Source organism: Podarcis muralis, chromosome 9 (genome assembly GCF_964188315.1).
Source record: "Podarcis muralis chromosome 9, rPodMur119.hap1.1, whole genome shotgun sequence".
In the NCBI taxonomy this organism is placed as follows: Eukaryota; Metazoa; Chordata; class Lepidosauria; order Squamata; family Lacertidae; genus Podarcis; species Podarcis muralis.
This window is the reverse complement of record NC_135663.1, coordinates 28,560,491-28,574,156: the sequence shown is the minus strand read 5'-3', so window position 1 is coordinate 28,574,156 and position 13,666 is coordinate 28,560,491. Positions and strand designations below refer to the sequence as shown.

The window sequence follows — 13,666 nt, the reverse complement described above, 5'->3', positions numbered from 1 at the left end:
GATAGAAGTGCTAGTATTGTTGTTGTTGTTTAGTCGTTTAGTCGTGTCCAACTCTTTGTGACCCCATGGACCAGAGCACGCCAGGCCCTCCTGTCTTCCACTGCCTCCCGCAGTTTGGTCAGACTCATGCTGGTAGCTTCGAGAACACTGTCCAACCACCTCGTCCTCTGTCGTTCCCCTTCTCCTTGTGCCCTACATCTTTCCCAACATCAGGGTCTTTTCCAGGGAGTCTTCTCTTCTCACGAGGTGGACAAAGTATTGGAGCCTCAGCTTCACGATCTGTCCTTCCAGTGAGCACTCAGGGCTGATTTCCTTGAGAATGTATAGGTTGGATCTTCTCGCAGTCCATGGGACTCTCAAGAGTCTCCTCCAGCACCATAATTCAAAAGCATCAGTTCTTCGGCAATCAGCCTTCTTTATGGTCCAGCTCTCACTTCCATACATCACTACTGGGAAAACCATAGCTTGAACTATACGGACCTTTGTTGGCAAGGTGATGTCTCTGCTTTTTAAGATGCTGTCTAGGTTTGTCATCGCTTTTCTCCCAAGAAGCAGGCGTCTTTTAATTTTGTGACTGCTGTCACCATTTGCAGTGATCATGGAGCCCAAGAAAGTAAAATCTCTCACTGCCTCCATTTCTTCAAAGTAACACAGCCCCATGTCTGAATGCAGCCTTAGTCTCATTATGAATGAATGTGCTCTATTCACTTGGGTCTGATTTGGATCTGAAGAGCTATGTGAACAATTGCCTGAATATATGCGGATATTTCTGCCCATCCCTGCAGGAGGGAGAAAATATCTGTAGAAATAGGCAGTGCTTTTTTTCTTTAAAAAAATTAAATTGTTTAGGGGTACTTTCATAATGACCCAAGAAAATCACCATTTTATAGTTCAAATCGGGGAAAATAAATACAGTAAATGGACAAAAGTACAAAGATTCACAAAATGTTTAGGGGTATGCGTCCCCCTGCAGCCCCCCAGAAAAAAGCACTGGAAATTGAGATGCAGTTTTGCACATTCTTTGAGGGCAAATCCAAACTGAATTCACGCTAGGGGCAGGAATACTGCCAATCACATTTTATATTAAGTTAATTGGCACAAAATGTGCCTTTATAGGATCAACACTCTGTATTTGGAATATCGCATATATTTGGCATTTCACCCATATTCAAGCACAAAATTGGTTCAGCTTTTGGTTGTTGACCATCAGTTACCTTACAACTCAGTTTGCATTCTATGGAAATTACTTTTCCATTAATTGAAAAAGTTTATTAAGAGCAGGGGAGAATAGACATGGTAATGAATTATCACTTTTGTTTCTTTTGATCAGATTTAGGAATGAGAAATAAAGATTTTAGCAAGAAGCAGTGGTGTAGTCCTGAATCTGAAGTGCAGGAGCTTATCATAACTTGAGTACTAAATTCCAGCAGCTTTTATATAGTTTCTGTCTGTCTGTCTGTCTGTCTGTCTGTGTCTCTCTCTTACACACACACACACACACACACACACACACACAGCCCTCCACTGCATCACTGCCACGAAGATGTGTCCCTGTCGGAATTCAATCCCTTTTGTGCCAGAAAGTGTGGTATTCTTTCTCTCAGTACTGAAGATTATAGCTGGTTTCTATTATGCTAGTCCTGTTATTAATAACTCCCAGCTATGCAGAATCACAAGTTTATCTTTTACGAAATGTTAGATTAGCATTTTTTGAAAAATGAGATTTGAAATTGCAAAATACTTATATGTACAGTGCAATCCAGTGTTTTGGGAGTGTTCCAATGGTTACAGAGAGCTATGGTGATGGTGCAAGCAGGAGGCCAGTAGATTGATGGCATTTAAAATTGTTTTTAGCTTTGCGCCCTTTGTCACACTGCCATGTTTACAAGTTCTCAGAAACTGTGAGGACTATGAACTTACAAAATTTGAGGATCATAGTAGGATTCCCTAGGATGTTGCTTCTAGGAAGGTCTGATTTTACTAATTTTTGTTTGCACTTGAAAATGCCATTTTAAGATCTCAGTATAAGCAGTTTCAAGAAAACAAATCCTACCCAGAAATGTCTTCTGGAAGCCCCATGTCACATGACAAATGGCTGTATGTCATAATTAACAGTGGTTTCCTTTTGTATGTTCATGAGCTTTTGTCACATGTGACAAGCAGGTCAAGGAATCACAAAATGCCCTAAACAGAAATTTAATTTTGTGTCAGGTAGCTGTAAGATTCCCTGAGAATGGTTTGAAAATATATACAGCGACATTTGTGTTCCTCCCCTCTGCTAAGGAGCTGAGAGTTCACAACAACCCTATGAGGTAGGCTAGGCAGAGAGACAGTGACTTGCCCAAGATGAGATAGAGCTGAAGGGGGATTTGAATTCCTTTTAAAAACAAATTTCAAGACCAGTGCTCCATCCTCTGCATCTTATATCCAAGCATGTGCACCTGCAGTTTATAAAACAAGCAAGAAGCTAAACCCATCTCATAGAAGTGGTCATTTTCTTTGCAGGCTATGAAATAACATGTTGGTTTTTGGCTCCGTTCTGCCATCTCCAGAGCTCTAATCAATCTTTGTACCAAGTGCTCTAGCAGGCAGTGACCCATAATTACAGTAGATTTGCTCTGTAATATAATAACGTGCCTCTGCCTGCTGTAAACCTTGGATCTGAGATAAAATGCACATGATGAATGGTGTGCGTTAAAAAAAAAAATCCTTGGAAGATATAAAAAGGGGAATCCTGCGTTGACCAACTAGCACTTTCTTCCTTGTGCTATGTGAGACCAATGATTATGCAATGGGCACATATGTGATTTTGTTGATAGGTTTCAGAACAAGTTCCAGTTCTTGCTTTGACTGTTGGCAAAATGTCTTGTGATTTCTCATAAGTTGTAATCAACAGCATATTTTATTCCTGCAAAGTAAGGGCCGTGGACTGAACTCTAGGGCATGAAAACCATATACGGTTGTTAGTCGGCTTGTGTGAGTGTGTGCCATTTGAGATTAGCTCATGCTAGGAATTAGTTCAGCTTTCCAAACCTGGTACCTTCCAGATGTTTTTGACTACAATTCCCATCAGCCCCAGTGAGTATGGCTGTGGTCCAAATATATCTGGAGGACATCAGGTATAGGTGACAAATTGTACCTTTTGAGTAGTTGTAGTTACACTTAGAGAAGAAAGAAAAGGGGAAGGGCATTTAACGGTGCTTGAAAGAATCTGCCATAAGAGTTCATTGCCTCTTCTGAGCAGGGTTTTCGTATATTTTGTCTGTTACTCAGATAGTAACTTGGTGCATATCAACCTCAGCGCTTACAGGTGCAATCCAGCAGAGATGGTTCATGTATTCAGTGGGGCTTTCTTGTTGCTTGCTATGGAAAGGAGACGGGAGGGCCAGTCCCTGCCCATGCATTCAGGAATCTTGTTCCCACCAAATAGGTGGCAAATGTAATCATTTCCATCTGTGGGCTCCTGGTTTGCAGATATGGTGGAGCCAATCACTTTTTTAACATTGGCTTTCTGGTCAAAGACTGCAATCCTAACCCCACATAATGGACTGGGAGTAAGTCCTATTGAGTTCAATGAGATGTTTCTGAGCAGATGTGGTTAGCAGTGCCATTTCCCCCATTAGAGACAAATTAAGAGTTCTTCATACGTTAATCCATGAAGAGTGAATGGATGTTGGAGGGGGAGCAGGATCGCACGCAGTGTCCCCGCCTTCAACTGCCATGCATTAACCTGAACAACTGAACACAGCTCACATATAACCAGCTTGTATGGACATAGATTCCATTTATACATTGGGGCTCGCTTCCACACATTCATTCCACATGCAATGTGTTAATAGACTAGAATGATGATCAATCTACTTCCAGTGAACAGAAATGCAAAATACTTTCCCCCATCATTCCTTTTTTTTTTTTTAAAGGTATTTTTGCATCACTATTCAGCTGAAAAAGGCTGCAAGAGCAGTTTACAGATACAGTTGCAGACTACATTGGATTACTGGAATTGTTCTCAATATGTTTAAATTGTTTTATTGTTCATGTGTTTGCTACAGTGGATTCCCTTGAGAGGAAGGGTAGGATATACATTTAACAAATAATACATAAATACCGTGCTTTTCCATGTATAACACGCCCCCTATTTTGGGGGACTCAAAATTAAGAAAATGGGGGAGATTCCCCCACAGTTGTTGAGCTTTTTAAAGGTGAAAATGCAAAAAAGCCACTCCCCTCACCTGTCCCTCGCGTGCATCGCCAGACCAACCTATCTATCCTCTGTCCCATCGCCGAAGAAAGCAGCAAATCGACCGCCCAATTGCCACAGCAACAGCCAATCAACAACAGCCCTTGCAGCAGCCACCAATGACAATCTCCAACTCACAGCAGCAACCTATCCCACAGCTCCACAATGCACTACCCATGTATAAGACGACCCCTAATTTTGAACATGATTTTAGAATTAAAAAAAATAGTCTTATACACAGAAAAGTACGGTAATACGATAATCCCAGGCTTTAGGCTTACAACCGACTGGTTGTCAGGTGTTTTGGAATTACTGCACAATGGACTTTGACAGGTGTCATTTACCTGATGACACTATGGCATCCGATGATCAACAGGAGATAAGGTCCTGGCCTGTTGGGCTAAAAATGTTCCCTGAGCTAAAGGAAATGTGATTGGGAGGGAGAAAGAAGAAAGCAGATTCAGGCACCGGTTCTTAGGTCACATCCACCATACGTCCTTATTTAAAGCATCCTTTCACAGTCATGGGTTCCCGAAAAGAATCCTGGGAACTGTAGTTTGTTAAGGGTGCTGAGAGTTGTTAGGAGCCCCTCACAGAGCTACAGTTCCCAGGAACTGTAACAAACTATAGCTTCCAGGATTCCTTAGTTAGAGCCATGGTTCCCAAGGTGTTACAGAGTTATTGTAGTGGAATGGAAAGACTTCAAAGAGAGAAGGAGCCAAAAACTGCTAGTCTTTCAGCTGAGTCGATGGAGAGGTCATGCAGTCCCATCTCTCCCTCTAGAGGGTACAGGGTTGTTGGTGTGATCCCCCCCCCAGATTTTGTTGCCTACTCCTGCGAGAGGGAGGAGCCTGAGGAATCTGGTGGTGGAGCGCAGCCAATGGAGAGGCCCTTTCTGAAATATTCCGGTCGGACAACCTTTAAGTCTTGTTTTGCTCCTTTTGGTATTTTGAGCATGGGATCAGAAGGCAACAAAAATAGCTGCGTAAACACATCTGTATGTTTTGTTTGCAGCCTTGACCTTCAATATCTCTGGTTCTACTGTGCTCTCCATATTAACAATGAGAAATCCCTTATAGGGCGAAGCCACGACTCTTGCATTCTAGATAGTTGGAAGCTAAGTTGAGTTGTTAGGGCGCCAGTAATAACAGTTTCACACGAGGGTACTTTTTTGGTATTCTCACTCTAACAAACTGATCACACTGTTTGCCTTATTTAAAAATAACACCAGCAGCGGGCGAGAATCACATTGTTTGACAATCCTGTAAAAGGAGGCATTTCTGCGTGAACGCTGCCTCTGACTCCAATCTGATTAAATCAGTCTCCCTGTCTGCCTCTTATGTTCTCAGTGTTGTTTTAAATTAATTTATTTACTTCCTCTTTGGAGTGCCTCTGTAGACTTTATCAGACACAATCTTCTGCATAATGCAAGCTTCTGCAGTGTAGCAACTCAATCTTGACATTCTCGTGTTTCTTGGGCTATAGAGGCTCTCTGGAAGAAGGCAGTGAATAAAGACCAGAAGTCCTCCAGATTACTAGCGTTATACATTTAGCTCCTTAGATTGTGAGCAAAATATGGAAAGCCCAGAGCCTGAACAATCACACCAAGGTTGCAACAGTAGCGCAGTTGATGCTTCCACAGCATACTTCTAAATAACAAGGCTTCCTCCAAAAAATCCTGAGAGCCCTCCTTAATCAACAATTCCCAGTGAATTACAGTGGTACCTCTGGTTACATACTTAATTCATTCCGGAGGTCCGTTCTTAACCTGAAACTGTTCTTAACCTGAAGCACCACTTTAGCTAATGGGGCCTCCTGCTGCTGCCACACCGCGTGATTTCTGTTCTCATCCTGAAGCCAAGTTCTTAACCCGAGGTACTATTTCTGAGTTAGCGGAGTCTGTAACCTGAAGCGTATGTAACCTGAAGCGTCTGTAACACGAGGTACCACTGTACAGTTCCCAGGATTCTTTGGGGGTGGGGTGCATTAAATATGCTTTAAATGTACAGTGTGGATGTAATGTGTGTCTCTGAAACATGCCTGGCCCAGTGGTGTGCTGTGTTGCATTGTGTTGCTGTAATGATCATCGCATTGCCTCCTGATCCTGCAAGGCTCTGGGACAACTTGTCTGAGGATTCAGAACAAAACAAAAGCAAACACTGTGGCCATGTTGGCATGTAATGCTAAACCATGGTTTAGTGTTGCACACGTGAGCAAGAAGGAGCCGCCACAAGTCTTGGATTCACATGCTCCCACTCCCACTCCTCCAGAGTTTATGTTCAGCCATGATGACTGATACCTCCATAACTACAAGTCAGGTTATTTTATTGCTGAAACTAAACTCTTCCAGGGTCTTCCTTTTGAAGTCCAAGGCTCCTTCCCGTTCATGCACTTAGCAGCAAGTTATGCTTTAGCTTTTTGTATGACTGTGACCATTGGCTACTGACGAGGCACAAGAAGTTCAATTTTATCCCTGCATTCCGCTTAGTCAAGCTGCCATATTCCTAATTCTTAACAGGCATCAAATAGCTGTAAGCATTGCTATGTGAAAGCCAGGCTGAGCTGCTGCAAGAAAGGAAAAGCACGCTGAGATAAAAGGATCCCCTTTACCTCTTAACATATGCTAATTTAAAAGGCAGAGCTAGCTAATGGAATTAATATAAAAACTCCCTGCAGGTGAGCACCTGAGGTTCAAGTACCAGACAATATCTGCATTCATTCTTCTGTCTTAGTTATTTCAAGAGATATTTATTTTTAATGTTTGATATTTTATTATGTTTTTATATGTGCTGGAAACCACCCTGAGTGGCTGAGGAAACCCAGCCAGATGGGCGTGATATGAATTTGTTTGTTTGTTTGTTTAAAGTTAGAAGAGAGTTAACTTTTTTAAAAAAATCAAAGGCTGTGCATAGGGGATTCCTGTATACAGCAGAACACATTATCCTGAGAACATTGCTGTACAATTTTATTTTATATGCCTAAATATGCAGACGAAACAATATCACTTCTAAACCACTTAATATTAAAACAATATCACTTTGTAAACCACTTAATATTAAAACATCTCCAAGTGGTCTACAGCAAAAACTTAAAATGTATACTAAAAACCATCGCCATAAACCACCAGAAACAAAACGATCAAGTATCACAACAATACAGCACTATAAATACAAAAAAATACTACATCTTGCTTTAGCAGTCAGGGAAAGTTTGGGAAAGTAGTAACCCATGAGCCTTCCTCTATGGTTAGGGTGAAGAACATTCCAAAGGACAAGGACAAAATACCCCTTTACAGATCTCCACTATACAATGGAGTGTAATGTGTGGTACCGCTAACTGGAACTTTATGGATGACCACAGTGATCTAGTAGGTCTACCTAGGGACAGGCAGGCAATGGCTGCATTATTGCTTCATGGGCAGGGAAACAAAGCAGCTCTAGTGAACATCATGCCCCTGCAGAAAACTGGCGCAAGTGAACAAATCCTTGGTCCCTGAAAGCCTCAGTATCACGCAACACTATTCCCTCCACATTAAGTCTTTTAGTTTCCATGGAAGCTTCATTCTAACTATAATCTGGAAAGTTGGCAGTCATTGCTCCACCATCTGTAAAGGATAAAAGTTCTGTAAAATATTGGGCCTTGTAACGTTCCTGAGTTACCACGAGCAATTGTTCAGAAGCAGAGAAACTGAATTATACAGCAACAATTAGCTGTACTTTGTTTTGAGGATTATGGCAAGTGAAAGAATTAGCTTTAATGACAGTACCTGGTGTATCTAACCCAAATATAAAAACACAGTTTTTATATCTACAGCATTTTTTTCTCCCTATTTAATTGACTTCTGATTGTACACTCCACTGGCATTGGTTCTCCAGAGCTTCAGGCAACATTTGCAGCCTTAACTTGAGATACTGAGACTGGAACCCGGGAACAAACATGCAGCCGTATCACTGAGCATCCCAAGAGTTGTACTGTTTCTTGAAACTGAAGGCAACAGTCAGTGTATGAGCATAGTGTAGCCTGCTGACAGCTCAGAAGCTAAGTGTGAAGAAGGCACTGAGCATAATTTGCAGTAGTTAAAGGGCAGGATTTCAGAGGCCATCCCCACAACTAGCAGAAACAAAGCAAATGTATGTAAAAGAAATCAGCACACACTTAATTTGAGTAATTTACATAGATTGGAGAATTGACATGGAACTGGTGTTGCTTCAGCATTTTAAGCTTTTTCGTGTTTGCTTTTTAAACGTGTCAGATTTACATTTGTCTGTCTTGCATGTTGGCCATTATTTTCTTTCTAAATCTGCAATCCTTCAGAGTTCTGAGCCATTAGGAATAGGAAGGGTAAGTATTGCGGAACTTCTGATGCTAGCTTTTGATGAGGGAATGCATCCTTTTTATGAGACGCAAGATGTTAAGTGCTCAAGTCAGCCTCTGTGTTGGCTTGAAACGGAGAACATTCAGCAAAGGACAAGCATGTGGCTGCACAACGTCTACATCTTTAAAAAAAAATCTGCCACGTGTATAAGGCATGGGTAGTAGACTACACTTTGGGGATCAGCCTTCCTTAAACGTTTATTCCTTTTTTATGGGGGTTTGGGCTGGGTGTTCATCAGTATGCGGATGATACCCAGCTCTACCTCTCTTTCATATCGAAACCAGTGAAGGCAGTGAAGGTCCTGTGTGAGTGTTTGGAGGTGGTTGGAGGATGGATGGTGGCTAACAGATTGAGTTTGAATCCTGACAAGACAGAAGTACTGTTTTTGGGGGACAGGAGGCGGGCAGGTGTGGAGGACTCCCTGGTCCTGGATGGGGTAACTGTGCCCCTGAAGGACCAGGTGTGCAGCCTGGGAGTCATTCTGGACTCACTGCTGTCCATGGAAGCACAGGTCAATTCTGTATCCAGGGCAGTTGTTTATCAGTGCCGTCTGGTACCCAGGCTGAGACCCTACCTGCCCGCGGACTGTCTCGCCAGAGTGGTACATGCTCTGGTTATCTCTCGCTTAGACTACTGCAAAGCGCTCTACGTGGGGCTACCTTTGAAGGTGACCCGGAAAATACAACTAATCCAGAATGCAGCAGCTAGACTGGTGACTGGGAGCAGCCGCCGAGACCATATAACACCGGTCTTGAAAGACCTACACTGGCTCCCAGTACGTTTCTGAGCACAATTCAAAGTGTTGGTGCTGATCTTTAAAGCCCTAAACGGCCTCGGTCCAGTATACCTGAAGGAGCGTCTCTACCTCCATCGTTCAGCCCGGACACTGAGGTCCAGCGCCGAGGGCCTTCTGGCGGTTCCCTCACTGCGAGAAGCCAAGTTACAGGGAACCAGGCAGAGGGCCTTCTCAGTAGTAGCACCCACCCTGTGGAACACCCTCCCATCAGATGTCAAAGAGAAAAATAACTACCAAACCTTTAGAAGACATCTAAAGGCAGCCCTGTTTAGGGAAGCTTTGAATGTTTAATAGGTTATTGTATTTTAGTGTTTTGTTGGAAGCCGCCCAGAGTGGCTGCGGAAACCCAGCCAGATGGGTGGAGTATAAATAATAACTTATTATTATTATTATTATTATTATTATTATTATTATTAAAGCCATTATTTATTGCACTTCTCTATCTTTTGCAGAGAGATGGTCAATGCATGGTTTTCTGAGAGAGTTCATCCCATACCAGTGTGCAAAGAGGGGGCCAAGCAGCACGGTGACGCCTGTTCTTGTCCCAGCCACCAGGCTGCGCGGGCAGAGAGCACTAATCCCACACCCCCAACCAGGAAGATCTCTGCTTCTGAGTTTGACAGGCCCCTTAGGCCTATTGTTGTCAAGGATTGTGTTGGAACCGTGAGTTTCTTGTCGGACTCTGAAAAGAAGGAGCAGATGCCTCTCCAGCCTCGGACGCTTGGGAGCAATGCAGGGGATCAGTGCTCAAGGCTCTTAGAATTGGTGAAGGACATTTCCAGTCACTTGGATGTCACAGCCCTTTGCCACAAAATTTTCTTGCACATCCACGAACTCATTGCCGCCGACCGCTACTCCCTCTTTCTGGTGTGTGAAGACAGTTCCAATGAGAAGTTTCTCATCAGCAGGCTCTTTGACGTTGCCGAAGGTTCCACCTTGGAAGAAGCTTCAAACAATGGCATCCGTCTGGAGTGGAACAAAGGGATAGTGGGACACGTGGCAGCTTTGGGGCAGCCTTTGAACATCAAAGATGCCTATGAGGTAAACAAAGAATAATTGTGCGGTGGGTGCGTTTTATCCAGAGAGACCACTCATCTACAGTCAAACCTCTTCTTATGTCTGCCTCTGCTCTCGTCCATTTCGCCCAATGTCAGCGGCAAACCTGGAAGTAACTGGTGGGTTTGCTGCTGTTCTCGCATGTGCAGGAGCGGCGATCGCCATTCGTGCCTGTGCTGAAGCGGCAATTGCCATTCGCACATGCACAGAAGCAGGCAATCGCCACCTGCCCACAACAGTGCCTCTCCCAGCGACCCATTTAGACTTCCGGACAGGCCTCTGGAATGGATTGTGGTCGTGAGTAGAGGTTCCACTGTAGCTGAATATTTGCCACACCAAACATCTTTCCTCCACAGAGCTCAACCATGGTGTACACAGTTCTCTCCTCACCCTCCATTTTACAATCACAACAAAGCTGTGAGGTTGGTTAGGTTTGGAGATGGTGACTGGCCCAAGGTCACTCAGTGACCTTCAAGGCTGAGCCCGGATTAGGTCTCCAAGGTCCTAGCCCAACACTCTAACACTACACACTACTGGCTCTCATTATTTAGAAAATTCTGTGTGAATGTACATGGTAAGGAACGCAACAGTTGGCCTTCTGGTTAGAGAAGGTAATGGAAAGCACATGACACCAGCATGTTACCGAACTGTTAATAGTGCTATAGCACAGTTTATGATGCTAGGTGGCTTGGGCCTAATATGCCAAAGCGTTGCCTTCCCTAAAATGCCTCACTGCAGTCTCTTAAGGTCGATTTAGACCATTGTCTACAATTTGCTCTCTGTAAGAACATAGGAAGCTGCCCTATACAATGGCCCATCAAACTCAATATTTCCCAAACTCTGATCTCCAGCTGTTTTTGGACTACAACTCCCATCATTCCTAGCTGGCAAGACCAGTGGTCTGGGATGTTGGGAACTGTAGTCTGAAAAACAACTGGAGACCCAAGCTTGGGAAACGCTGGTCTACATTGAATGGTAGGGGCTCTGCAGGGTTGTGGACAGAGTTCTCTGGTTTGGGCTGTAGGGAGGGGATCTGTGGACCTGTGGATATTACCATCCTATAGCTGGCAGGCATGATATTTGGATTCTGGATATGTTTTGACATTGATATCTGACATACACTTTTAGAGTGCCCTAGAAATGGACATACAGTGGTACCTCAGGTTACATACGCTTCAGGTTACATACGCTTCAGGTTACAGACTCCGCTAACCCAAAAATAGTACCTCGGGTTAAGAACTTTGCTTTAGGATGAGAACAGAAATCGTGCTCTGGTGGCGCGGCAGCAGCAGGAGGCCCCATTAGCTAAAGTGGTGCTTCAGGTTAAGAACAGTTTCAGGTTAAGAATGGACCTCCGGAATGAATTAAGTACTTAACCCGAGGTACCACTAATGTAATTTGCTATACAATTTTTAAGGCTTTAAACTTGAGCAATTTTAGTAACATCTGGTAACGTGAACTTTGCACATATGTCTATGCTCTGATGTATGTATGGAACTGAGTATAGTCTGAGTAAGAATGGCAAAACTAAACTTTTAACATTCTTTCCTGAAATGGAAGAGCTTAGTCTTTTTCATCACTGGCTAATTTAGCCATAATTGCACTTCCCTCAGTTTTCTCACTTTCTCCAGGGAGAGAGAGAGGGGGGGGGGAATAAAAAAAATGGTTGTGCTTTGGGTAAACAGCATGTTATGGAATATATTCAATCTGAGGGTGGGAGAGGAGGAGATACTACAAATTTTTGTAAGCTTGCTAAAACGCTTTGTGACATTTGGGGTTCTTTATCTGCAAATGGTGATGATCCACACAGTGCTTCAGTCATTATTTTATGGAAGGGAAATGTCAGGAAAAATAACTTGGGGATGAGTGGGGGACAGAATCTTTTTTGGTAGTGACTCAAAACTTGTGGCATTCGCTACCCTGAGATGTTCACCAGACTCCTTTCTTCACTGTTTCTAAATGATCCCTGAATATCTTTTTATTTCATCAGGACTTCTCTGTTATAAGATAAATGGGATTTATACTATTTAAATTTTTTATATTACCTTATTCCCCCCTATTTTAAGTTAACAGAGTGGGGGTTTTTTAAAGCTTATATTATTGTTTATTTTATATTGTCCCCAGACAAAAAGTGAGCAGTAAGACAAAAACCAAACCATGACAATAGCTTGCAGTAAGTTTGGAGTGAAACAAACCATGAGCCCGGGTTTAGACATAATACACAGCCAAACCATGTCTTAGCGAAGTAGCTGTGATTTTATTTATAAGTGCCTGCACACTTGCATGTTCACACTTAGCTATGGTTTGGCTTAGTGTCACGTGCAAACCAGGCCATTGCTTTAAAGTGATTGTGTGCTGCCTTGGGAAAGCTTTGCCCTGCAATGTTCATGTGCCTTAGAAATTCGTTAATAAGTAAATAATTGAACACTGCTGCCAAGAGGAACAGTGAAACAGAACCTATTACATATTTTGCGATGTTGTCTCTCTGTTCACTATGCATTTGGACACCTCTTAAAATATCTTCACCAAACTTTGTATGGTGATTTCTGGGATCAAGGAGCAGGTTTTCATCTGTGTTTCGATACAATTGGATGCCATTTCGAATCAAGATGGCAGACAGGACCTTTCAAAACTGCACTGAAATTTAACCACCACTTTCAAACTTGCATTATTATTATTTTTTGTTTCTTAGAATTCCCAAGTATCCTATTGGCATACAAACTTAGGAAATAAGTATGGTTTCTGAAAAAAATGTGTACATAGTTATCTATTTTCTTCTTTTGACAGGATCCCCGATTTAATGCAGAAGTGGACCAACTCACGGGCTACAGGACGCAGAGCATCCTCTGTATGCCAATAAAGAACCATAGAGAAGAGGTAAGGTCAGGCATCTGGCTCTTCCTTGGTTGTAACATTTCCAGCTCCACTAATTCGTTTAACCGTTTTCAGCTTTCAGGCTCTGTCCCAAAGCACAACATGGTTTGTTCTTGATTTTGCCTTTTTATTACTTAAAGTCTGTCTGCATGTGATTCCACAGAGTTCAGTTTGGACCTGCTCTGTTAACAGTTTCCTCCCCTCCCTGTGTTGTCATTTAACAAGTAACATTAGCCATTTTGGGCAAAGTCGGAGAATTTGCATTTTCTTCTTGCAAATATAAAACTCCTATTTTCTTGTAAGTTTTGTTTTTCCACCCTTCCTC

General features: G+C 42.8%; 1 protein-coding gene across 9 annotated transcripts in view; it reads left to right on the top strand.

Annotated features, from left to right (window-relative positions):
- PDE5A (phosphodiesterase 5A) overlaps positions 1-13,666 on the top strand; it is a 124,885-nt gene that overhangs the window by 59,073 nt on the left and 52,146 nt on the right. For all 9 annotated transcript variants that reach the window (XM_077934007.1, XM_077934004.1, XM_077934002.1 and 6 more), the window contains 2 exons: positions 9,864-10,452; positions 13,255-13,344. In XM_077934007.1, the coding sequence (XP_077790133.1) occupies positions 9,868-10,452; positions 13,255-13,344 (675 nt within the window). In that variant the 5' untranslated portion in view covers positions 9,864-9,867. The remainder of the gene's footprint in view (positions 1-9,863; positions 10,453-13,254; positions 13,345-13,666) is intronic.